General features: G+C 41.9%; 1 protein-coding gene across 3 annotated transcripts in view; it reads right to left on the bottom strand.

Annotated features, from left to right (window-relative positions):
- The window catches only part of FIRRM (FIGNL1 interacting regulator of recombination and mitosis), a 171052-nt gene that overhangs the window by 156095 nt on the left and 2530 nt on the right, over window positions 1-12427 (bottom strand). Inside the window, exons 1-2 of one of the 3 annotated variants that reach the window (XM_075833490.1) lie at window positions 10683-10729; window positions 249-276 (exon numbers count right to left, since the gene is read on the bottom strand). Coding sequence is in view for 2 of the 3 variants with exons in the window: in XM_075833489.1 (XP_075689604.1) it covers window positions 10683-10767 (85 nt within the window). In the remaining variant the exon portion in view is untranslated. Of the gene's footprint in view, window positions 1-248; window positions 289-10682; window positions 10798-12427 lie in introns of those variants that run through there. The other 2 variants (XM_075833488.1, XM_075833489.1) reach the window with 2 other exon arrangements.

Here is a 12427-nt window from a genome sequence, read left to right on the forward strand (position 1 = left end):
TAAATTTTGGGTTTTCATTAACGGTTAGCCATAATCATCATTAAAATAAAATAATGCTGGAAATAGATCACTTTGTGTGTAATGAATCTATATAATATATGGAGTTCCACTTTTTGAATTGAATTACTGAAATAAATTAACTTCTTGATATTATAATTCATTGAGACTAGTGTATATATATATATATATATATATATATATATATATATATATCTCTATGTATTATTGTAGAATTTGTTTTTACTTACGAATTTGTTCCTTCGAGTTATCTGAACACTGAAACATGGAGTAGGAATAATTAAGGTAAACAATGAATTGCACATACGGTACATAAACTTGAAATACTCAAGACATTTTTAAAAGTCATAGGACATATTTGTTAGTAGTTGGACCACCAACGATCTAATATTGTTAGCCTATCCGAAGGCTAGGCCATTAATTTTAAGATCCCCGATAATCCCTTTAACATGCTTATTCTGTTAATTGCGGAGCAACAGCTCAAGACAGATGCTGTAAATAATTGATCAGGACAGAACGGAGGCTCCCTCCCCATCACGTTTTTGTCCTATGATTATGAAGCAGAACACATGTGATCAAGTGGTGGGTACAAAGCAACTAGAACTTAATCCAAAGCTCAAAATACCACACCAAAAAAAAAAAAAAAAAAAAAAAAAAAAAAGATTGCAACACTCCAGGTCAAGCAACTACGTCACTGTCTTAGGGTATGTGCACACACACTAATTACGTCCGTAATTGACGGACGTATTTCGGCCGCAAGTACCGGACCGAACCCACTGCAGGGAGCCGGGCTCCTAGCATCATAGTTATATACGATGCTAGGAGTCCCTGCCTCTCTGCAGGACAACTGTCCCGTACTGTAATCATGTTTTCAGTACGGGACAGTAGTTCCACGGAGAGGCAGGGACTCCTAGAATCGTATATAACTATGATGCTAGGAGCCCGGCTCCCTGCAGTGGGTTCGGTCCGGTACTTGCGGCCGAATTACGTCCGTCAATTACGGACGTAATTAGTGTGTGTGCACATACCCTTAAGTTCTGTTCAGATGTACGTTGTGGCTTCCGTTTAACTGAAGCCACAACGCTGTGATGGATCCATTGCGTGATGGACACCAGCAGTACCAGACAGAACCCATTTACTTATAATAAGGTCTGTCAGGTTCCACCAAGGTGTCATTGACCCAAAAAATGTGAACAGATCCTAACACTAGTTTTAAAAAATCTCCCTCAATTCCCAAAACTCCCTATTTATGCATGGGGGCATTGTTATCAGTTAACCCCTTAGTGACCACCAATATGCCTTTTCACGGCGGTCACTAAGGGGCCTGATGACAGCCGGGCTCCTGCTCCAAAGGTAGCGATCAAAGTTTACTCCGATCGCGGCCGTTTAACCTGTAAAATGCAGCGGTCAATAGCGACCGCGGCATTTAACTTGTTTACAGGGGGGGGGGGGGGGAGCTCTCACTGTCACCCATCGGCAGCCCGCAATTCAATCCTAATAGATTGCCTGACAGATTTACACTGATAGGCAATAATGCCAAAGCATTATATATATATATATAACGTATTTCGGCCACAAGTCCCGGACCGAACACACTGCAGGGAGCCGGGCTCCTAGCATCATAGTTATGTACAATGCTAGGAGTCCCTGCCTCGCTGTAGGACAACTGTCCCGTACTGTAATCATGTTTTCAGTACGGGACAGTAGTTCCACGGAGAGGCAGGGACTCCTAGCGTCGTACATAACTATGATGCTAGGAGCCCGGCTCCCTGCACGGAGTTCGGTCCGGGACTTCCGGCCGAAATACGTCCGTCCATTACGGACGTTAATGTGCTCGTGTGAACCCAGCCTAATAGGTGATGGGGCAACTCACATCCTCCCCCTTCCTGCACAGGGACCTCTCTCCCTGGCTGTTGCTTAAAAGGATATGGAAACCTTTGAGCACTTTGTTTTAGTTAAAATAAAAAGTATTAGGCGGAGTTCACACGGGGAGGATACACGGAGTAAAGTTACACAGCGTATCCGCCCTGGTGGCTGCAGGGAATTTGGGCGAAAAAATGCACCAAACCGTGCAGCTCTTTTTCGCCCAGAATGTCCGCTGCAGACCCCTGCAGCATGTAATTGGCTGCAGCAGGGGTCAGATGGGATAAAACGTCATCCCAGGAGGAACACAAACAGAACATATACGCAAGTATAAGATTATTTTTTCTGAGTTGCAATTTTTAGCGGATCGCTGCGAATCCGCTGCAAAAAAAACGCAACAACTGCCATTTGTTGTGGGTTTTACCTCCACATTGAAGTCAATGGCAAGATTGGTTATCATTTATAAATGGATCTCAAGACATTTCCCACAGGAAGTAGAATGGCACCATAAAGATGAATAGTGATGTTTTTGGAAAAATCATATTACTTAACACGAAGTAAAGAGGAAGGGGAAATTTATTTTTAGAAGATCTGGAACAGATGGATTGTGGAACTATCCTCCGAACAGAAAAAGACCTTAGAGCTGGTTTAAAATGTGTTAGTAGCTGTTTGAGTAATGTTTTTTTTTTCTCTCCTCTCTGTCACCTCCTAACGCAATATTTTCCAGGGTTTTAGTGGGCCATTGTTGATTTTTCAGCATTATCCATTTGAACCCCTTTTGCGATAGTGTCTGCTACATAATACTTTCTTTAACCCTTTCAGGACCGAGCTCATTTTGGCCTTCAGGACCAGCCCCATTTTTTTCAAACCTGACGTGTCAATTTATGTGGTAAACACTCTGGAATGCTTTTGCCTGTCTAAGTGATTCTGAGATTGTTTTCTCGTGACATATTGTACTTTATGCTAGTGGAAAAATTTGGTCAATAAATTCATTGCTTATTTGTAGAAAAACACCAAAAAGAAAATTTGCAAAAATTTTGATTTTCCTAAATTTAAATGTATCTGCTACCATACAAAATAATTACTATTTCACATTTCCCATATGTCTACTTTATATTTGCATTGTTTTTTGAACATTATTTTATTTTTCTAAGACGTTACAAGGCTTAGAACTTTAGCAGCAATTTCTCACATTTTCAAGAAAATTTCCAAAACCTATTTTTATAGGTAGCAGTTCAGAAGTGGCTTTGAGGGCCTTATATATTAGAAACCCCTATAAGTCACCCAATTTTAAAAACGACCCCCCTCAAAGTATTCAATACAGCATTTAGAAAGTTTCTTAACCCTTTAGGTGTTTCACAGGAATTAAAGCAATGTAGAGTAGAAATTTACACATTCTTTTTTGTGTCGGAAAATCCATTCATTTTTTCTGTAACACAAAAGGTTTTACTAGAGAAATGCAACTTAATATTTATTACCCAGATTCTGCAGTTTTTAGAAATATCCCACATCTGGCCCTTGTGCGCTAATGGACTGAAACACCAGCCTCAGAAGTAAAAAAGCACCTAGTGGATTTTGGGGCCTCCTTTTTAATAGAATATATTTTAGGCACCATATCAGGTTTGAAGAGGTCTTGTGGGGCCAAAACAGTGGAAACACCCCCAAAGAGACACCATTTGGCAAACTACACCCCTCACAGAATTCATCAAGGTGTATAGTGAGCATTTTAACCCCACAGGTTTTTTGCTGAATTCGTGGAATTAGTCCATAAAAATGAAAATTTAACTTTTTTTCAATAAAACTTAGAAATTATACATTTTTCCAAGCAATAAAGAAAAAGCAACCCAAGATTTGTAAAGCAATTTCTCCCGATTACGGCAATACCTCATATGTGGTAATAAACGGCAGTTTGGACACACGGCAGGGCTCAGAAGGCAAGAAGCGCTATTTGGCTTTTGGAGCTCAAGTTTACGCAATTGGTTTTCGGGTGTCATGTCGCATTTGCAAAGCCCCTGAGGGACCAAAACAGTGGACAACCCCCAGAAGTGACCCCATTTGGAAAACTACAGCCCTAAAAAGAATTTGTCTAGGGGTATAGTGAGCATTTTGATCCCATAGGTTTTTTGCTGAATTTAGTGTTATTAGGCCGTTGTTGTTTTTTTTTACGGCTTTCACCGTGCGCTATAAATGACATATTTAATTTATTCTGTGGGTCAATGAGATTACGGCGATACCATATGTATATGGCTTTTTTGTGTTTTATGGTGTTTGCACGATAAAATCACGGGTTTAAAAATTATTTCGTTTTTGTGTCGCCATATTCGAAGAGCCACAACTTTTTTATTTTTCTATCCAGAAAGCTGTGTGAGGGCTTGTTTATTGCAGAACTATCGTTTTTATCAGTACAATTTTTGGGTACATGCGACTTTTTGATCCCTATTTATGCAATTATTTGGGACTAAAGATAGCGATTCCGGTATAGTTTTTTTATGGCGGTCACCGTGCGGGATAAATGACATATTTTTATAGTTCAGGCCATTACGTGCGCGGTGATACCAATTATGCATAGTTTATTTATTTTTTTCCATATATTAAAGGAATTTATAAAGGGAAAAAAGGCGATTTTTAAATTTTATTAAAGAGGCTGTCACCAGATTTTGCAACCCCTATCTGATATTGCAGCAGATCGGCGCTGCAATGTAGATTACAGTAACGTAACAGTAAACGAGCATTTTTGGCCAAGTTATGACCATTTGTATATTTATGCAAATGAGGCTTGCAAAAGTCCAACTGGGCGTGTATTATGTGCGTACATCGGGGCGTTTTAACTACTTTTACTAGCTGGGCGTTCTGACGAGAAGTATCATCCACTTCTCTTCAGAACGCCCAGCTTCTGGCAGTGCAGACACACAGCGTGTTCTCGAGAGATCACGCTGTGACGTCACTCACTTCCTGCCCCAGGTCCTGCATTGTGTCGGCCACATCGGCACCAGAGGCTACATTTGATTCTGCAGCAGCATCAGCGTTTGCAGGTAAGTAGCTACATCGACTTACCTGCAAACGCCGATGCAGAATCAACTGTAGCCTCTGGTGCCGATGTGTCCTCGCTCGTCCGACACGATGCAGGACCTGGGGCAGGAAGTGACGACACAGCGTGATCTCTCGAGAACACGCTGTGTCTGCACTGCCAGAAGCTGGGCGTTCTGAAGAGAAGTGGATGATACTTCTCGGCAGAACGCCCAGCTAGTAAAAGTAGTAAAAACGCCCCGATGTACGCACATAATACACGCCCAGTTGGACTTTTGGAAGCCTCATTTGCATAAAAACAAAAATGGTCATAACTTGGCCAAAAATGCTCGTTTTTTAAAAATAAAACCGTTACTGTAATCTACATTGCAGCGCCGATCTGCTGCATTAGCAGATAGGGGTTGCAAAATCTGGTGACAGAGCCTCTTTAATTTGACGTTTTACTTTTGTAACTTTTTTTTTTTTAGTCCTACTAGGGACTTGAAGATCCAATTGTTGGATCGTTGTTATAATACCCTGCAATACTTATGTATTGCAGGGTATTATACCTGTCAGTTTCACACTGACAGGAGGCATATTAGGTCCTGACTCTGGCAGGACATAATCGCCTTCAATAGATGGCAGACCAGCCTTTGTTAGGCTTTCGGTTGCCATAGCAATCGGCCCCCCCGCAACAATCGTCCCCCGCAATTGCGTAGCGGGGTGCCGATGCTGCTATAACAAATTAAATGCAGCGGTTTCTACTGACTGACGCAATGAAGGGGTTAATCGGTTCGGATCACCACTGTGATGTTTTCCCCCAGTACTAAGGCTGCTAGTAGCAGGCTGTACTGGGAGATGCCGGGCTGCGGGGAGAGTCTGTGTGCTCTGTTAGGGGCACACCTAGATTAACAGGCTGAAGGGCACAAGGACCAGCTCTGCAGCCCGTTAATCTACGTCGGGTGGTCGGGAAGTGGTTAATATAATGTTAACTCTGAACATTTTTTGTTTTTTATTGTTACGTAGTATAGAATATTTTGATATAAAATGTAAAAAAAAATAAAAAAAAAAAAATGGGGAAACCGCGCAACAAATAAGCAGTGTTTACACAAATACAATTGAAAGGTTGCGGAATGAAATATTGCACGTCAATTTAAGTTTTTTTCCGCATCATGTGGTTGAGATTTGTTCGCTCTCATCCACTTTGCTGCTACTAAATTATGCTGCAGATTTTCCGCAACGAATTCAGTTGCGGAAAAAACGCAGTATTTACGCAACGTGAGAACTGACCCTTATTGCGTTTAATGCAACTTTGTAATTGGATTTTATAAAAAATAAATCTAAAAATAAAACTTTGAGATATAGCTTCCATGTATCCTGGGTACATAGCTGTATCTTGCGCTGAAACCCGAATCCGTCAGGTCAACTGGATTGACTGCTTTGGTGACAGCGGGTCCTGCGAGTCTATGATCACATCTCGATAACAGGTGTATTCTGCGTGTCAGTCCAGCTGTCTTGAGACTCAGGTTTCAGCGCAAGATATAGCTTCTACGTATCTAGGATATAAAGAAGCTGTATCTTAAAGAGGCTCTGTCACCAGATTGTGCAACCCCTATCTCCTATTGCAGCAGATAGGCGCTGCAATGTAGATTACAGTAACGTTTTTATTTTTAAAAAACGAGCATTTTTGGCCAAGTTATGACCATTTTCGTATTTATGCAAATGAGGCTTGCAAAAGTACAACTGGGCGTGTTGAAAAGTAAAAGTACAACTGGGCGTGTATTATGTGCGTACATCGGGGCGTGTTTACTACTTTTACTAGCTGGGCGTTGTGTATAGAAGTGTCATCCACTTCTCTTCACAACGCCCAGCTTCTGGCAGTGCAGCACTGTGACGTCACTCACAGGTCCTGCATCGTGTCGGCACCAGAGGCTACAGATGATTCTGCAGCAGCATCGGCGTTTGCAGGTAAGTCGATGTAGCTACTTACCTGCAAATGCTGATGCTGCTGCAGAATCAAGTGTAGCCTCTGGTGCCGACACGATGCAGGACCTGTGAGTGACGTCACAGTGCTGCACTGCCAGAAGCTGGGCGTTGTGAAGAGAAGTGGATGACACTTCTATACACAACGCCCAGCTAGTAAAAGTAGTAAACACGCCCCGATGTAACACACAATACACGCCCAGTTGTACTTTTACTTTTCAACACGCCCAGTTGTACTTTTGCAAGCCTCATGTGCATAAATACGAAAATGGTCATAACTTGGCCAAAAATGCTCGTTTTTTAAAAATAAAAACGTTACTGTAATCTACATTGCAGCGCCTATCTGCTGCAATAGCAGATAGGGGCTGCAAAATCTGGTGACAGAGCCTCTTTAAAGTAAAAAATAATTGTAATAAAATCCAATTACAAAGTTGCATTAAACACTATAATATATTTTTATTTTAACTAAAACAAAGTGCTCAATGGTTCCCATATCCTTTAGCCCCTTCCCACTCAGTACTATAACGTCAAGCTGTTCGCATTGTTCGTGCTTAGCTCAGGAATAGTATGTTGGGGCTGCAACACTGCGCTACCCCTCCCCCATGCGACCTTTTTTTTTTTTAAGCTGTGATATCTGCTGCCTCGTACAGCAGTTATTACAGCTCATACCACAGGGATCGTTTGCGGTTGTCCCCAATTAACCCCTTAAATGCGGCATCAATAGCGACCGCCACATTAAAGGGGTTACAACACCATCGGCGCACCCACGATGCGATCGCGGAGTGCTGACGGTTGCTGCTATGGCAACTGGAGGCCTAACAATGGCCTCCGGGTCTGCCATCTACGGAAGGCGATTAGGCTCTGCCAAAGGACCTAATATGCAGACTGCCAGAGTGGGGCTGACAGTTATAATACCCTGCAATACAGGAGTATTGCAGGGCATTATAACAGCGATCAGGCAGTTGTACAAAAATAAAAAAGTACAAGTTTCAAGTACTAAAATAAAAATCGTCCATTTTTCCATTATCAAGTCCTTTATTAGAAAAAGAAAAAAAACCTGCAAACAAAACTATAAATAATAGTTATCCCCACATTCGCAACGGCCTGAAGTATCAAATTATTGTTATTTATCCCGTTCAGTAAATGCTGTAAAAAGAAAAAGCAATACCAGAATCGCTCTTTTTTAGTCATTTCACTTTCCAAAAAAAAGGGAAGAGTCAAAAAGTCGCATGTACAAAAAAAAAAAAGTACCAATAAAAACTAGTTAGTTCCGCAAAATCCTGCAAATGGGGGCTGTGAAAAAAAAAAAAATCACCAAAATAGATCTCAAATGCGCATGGTGCTCTTTCACTCCTAAGTCCTGTCATATATCCAGGCAAATGATAAATGACTTGAGTGGTGTAGTTTTCAAAATGGGGTCACTTCTCAGGGGTTTTGCACTGTACTCTGGTACCTGATGGGCTTTGTAAATGAGTCATGGAACCCGAACACCAATCTAGCAAAATCCGTGCTCCAAAAGCCAAATGGCGCGCCTTCCCTTCTGAACCCTGCCACGTGCCCAAATAGCAGTTTAGGGCCAGACATGAGGTATTGCTGTACTCGGGAGCAATTGAGTAACAAATTGTATCCTTGCAAAAGTGAAAAATTTGGAGCTAAATCTGTTTTGGGAAAAAAAAATAAAAAAAATGTCCCCACAATTCTAATAAAACATCTGTGGCGTGAAAATGTTCACTAACACCCCCCCCCCCCCCCCTAGATGAATGTCCTGTGGGGTGTAGTTTCCATAATGGAGTTACTTCTCAGGGATTTCTACTGTACTGGTACCTCAGGGACTCTGCAAATGCGAAATGGCACCTAAAAACAAATCCAGCAAAACCTGCTTGCAAAACAGTATGGTATAATTTTGGGGGTGTTTATGTTTTGATACCAAAAGACCTCTCCAAACCTGACATGGTGCTTAAAATATATTCTACTAAAAAGGGAGGCCTCAAAATCCACTAGGTGCACCTTTGCTTGAGGCCGGTGCTTCAGTCCATTACCACACTAGGTCCACATGTGGGATGTTTCTAAAAATTGCAAAATCAGGGCAATAAATATAGAGTTGTATTTCTTTAGTAAAACCCTGTGTTACAGAAAGATATAAAATTATTAAAAATACATTTGTAACTTTCACCTCCACTTTTCTTTAATTCCTGTGCAATGCCTAAAGGGTTAAGAAACTTTCTAAATGCTGTTTTGAATACTTTGAGGTGCACTTTTTAAAGTAGGGTGTTTTATGTGGGGTTTCTAATATATAGACCCCCTCAAAGCTACTTCAGAACTGAATCGGTCCATATAAAAACAGGCTTTTCACATTTTATTCTACTTGTAACATCCTAAAAAAATTAAAGGATTTTCAAAAAAAACGATGCTAACAAAAGTAGACATATGGGATATGTGAACTAGTAACTATTGTGCTGTATTACCATCTGTCTTAGGCCGGAATTACACGAGCGTATGGGTTTTGCGTGCGCAAAAGGTACTTAACAGCTCCGTGTGTCAGACGCATATGATGCGTGGTTTTCGTGATGACACTCTGTATGTTTGTAAACAGAAAAGCACATGGTACTTTTCTGTTTTCATTCATACTTTTTACTGCTGTTGCGCGAATCACACGCGTCACATGGAAGTGCTTCCGTGTGCTGCACGTGATTTTCACGCACCCATTGACTTCAATGGGTGCGTGATGCGCGAACAACGCACAAATATCGGACATGTCGTGACTTTTACGAAGCGGACACACGCTGCGTGAAACTCACGGACAGTCTGCACTGCCCCATAGACTAACATAGGTCCGTGCGAGGCGCGTGAAAATCACACGCGTTGCACGGACGTATTACACGTTCGTCTAAATAAGCCCTTACAAGCAGATAAATTAAAATTAAGAAAAATGTAGGTGTTACTCACAAATAAGCACTGTACGTAGACTTAATTTTACCACTAACATGAAGTACAATGTTTCACGAGAAAATCTCAGAACCGCTTGGATAAATATAAGCATTCTAAAGATATTACCAGATAAAGTGACACGCCCGATTTGAAAAATGGGGTCTGAGCCTTAAAGGGAACCTGTCACCAGCATTTTACCTATTAAACCAGCAATACCTGGTGGAAGTGGGTAAAAAATATTTTCTTTTACATAACCTATAATCTTCCATCTGCACCGTAAGTATTCAAATTTAGTGTTCCTGTGCCGTATGCTAATCAGCATAAAAGAGTCATAGCTTCGTTCTGAGTTAACCCCGCCTCCTTACTTTTGATCGACAGCTCCCCACCTCGGCCCAGCACACAGAAAATCACTTGCTGCATCGATATCCTGTTCTGGTGCGTGCTCACAATGAGGACACCATAGCGTCACATGCGCAGTAACTAGATTTGAGGCCCGGACAAAGCAGGGAAGGGTATCGGACCATACATGACGGGCACTATCTCAGACGAGATTTTGGCATTCAGGACGGGCCAGTTTTCGGCGGTGGACGGGCATAAGAGGAGGAACGAATGAGACAAATTATTACCATAAAAAGCGCAAAATGTTTGCAGACCATTATTTACGGTCGGAGAAGTTTAGGAGGGGGGATAACACCAATGAACTTTGGACAGCAGTCACCAGCGAGGGCTGAGGAGAGTTAAATAGGTAAAATGCTGGTGACAGGTTCCCTTTGAGGCCCAAACTAGGACACATCATTAAGGGGTTAAATGCACACTAACTTTTTAAACAACTAATGCGAATCTAATAGTATATCTGATATAGGACAACTTTGTAATTTACTTACTGTTAAAATGTAGTTTTATCAATACAAATTCTGTGAAGTTACTACTTCTGCTGTCGAACCCTGTTGTCAAGCAAAGTCTCTCCATAGTTAGAGCAAAATTGACTTACTGCAGAAGGTGTGGGGAGGCGGCGCCTCACTGCCTGACTATACAAATCTATGGAGAAGAGAGTAGCAGGAACAGAATTTTAAAAAAAATAATAAAAAAAAACGCTGCAGCAGCTTCGTGGCAACTTATATCTCACTCCAGTGCTAGATTCCCCACTAAACTGCTCATTACTGCGGTGTAATCTCCTCCACGTTGACACCGCTATAAAATGTGAGGTAGGCGAGCAGGATTCTCCTTTTCTGTGTGTGCAATATACAGTCCTGGCCAAAAGTCGTGAGACTGACACAAATTTTGGTTTTCATAGCGTTTGTTGCTTCCGTGCTTTTAGTCAGATGTTTCTATGGTATACGGAAGTACAATCATAAGGATTTCAGCTTTCAGTGACAAATACATCAAGTTTATGCAAAGACTCAATATTTGACCCTTCTTTTTCAAGACTTCTGCAATCCGCCCTGGCATGCTGGATATCAGCCCCTGGGCCAAATCCTAACTGATGGCAACCCATTCTTGCCTAATCAGTGCTTGGCTGTGTTTTTGTGGGACCACCCGCTTTTTGAGCATTGACCACAGATTCTCAATGGGATTGAGATCTGGGGAGTTTCCTGTCCATGGACCCAAAATTTCAATGTTTTGTTCGCCGAGTCACTTAGTTATCACTTTTGCCTTTTGACATGGTTCTCCCTCATACTGGAAAAAGCATTGCTCATCACCAAATTGCTCCTGGATCGTTGGGAGAAGTTGCTCTTGAAGGATCTTTAGACCATTCTTTATTCATGGAAGTGTTCTCAGGCAAAATTGTGAGTGAGCCCTCTCTCAGAGAAAAAGCAACCCCACACATGAACGGTCTCAGGGTGCTTTACGGTTGACACGACACGGGACTCATGGTAGCGCTCACCTTTTCTTCTCCGGACAATCATTCTTCTATATGTCCCAAACAGTCTGAATGGGGCTTTATCAGAGAAAATAACTTTACCCCAGTCCTCTGCAGTCCAATCCCTGTACTTCCTGCAGAATGTCAGTCTGTCCTTGATGTTTTTCTTAGAGAGAAGTGTCTTCTTTGCTGCCCTTCTTGACACCAGGACAGCCTCCAAAAGCCTTCGTCTCACTGTGCGTGCAGATGCACTGACACCTGCCTGCTGCCATTCCTGAGCAAGCTCTGCACTGGTGTTGAACCGATCCCGTAGTTGAATCCTCTTTAGGGTAAGGTCCTGGCATTTGCTGGTCTTTCTTGTGTGCCCTGAAGCCTTCTTCACAGCAGTTGAACCTCTCTTGTTGAAGTTCTAGATGTTCCTAGAAACGGTTAATTTAGTGGCAATCTTACCAGCAATGTCCTTGCCTGTAAAGTCCTTTTGATGCAAAGCAATGATGACTGCACGTGTTTCCTTGGAGGTAACCATGGTTAACAGAAGACGACGATGATGATTTCAAGCACCATCCCCATTTTAAAGCAACCAGTCTGCTCTTATAATTCAATGACAGTGACATCAGCTGCCGTGTCCTCGTTAACACTTTCTCCTAAACTAACGAGATGATCACTGAAATTATGTTAGCAGGTCATTTTGTGGCAGGGCTGAAATGCAGTGGAAATGGGATTTTTGTGACGAAGTTAATTTTCATGGCAAAGAATGACTATGCAGTT

Source organism: Rhinoderma darwinii, chromosome 7 (assembly GCF_050947455.1).
Source record: "Rhinoderma darwinii isolate aRhiDar2 chromosome 7, aRhiDar2.hap1, whole genome shotgun sequence".
NCBI lineage: Eukaryota > Metazoa > Chordata > Amphibia > Anura > Rhinodermatidae > Rhinoderma > Rhinoderma darwinii.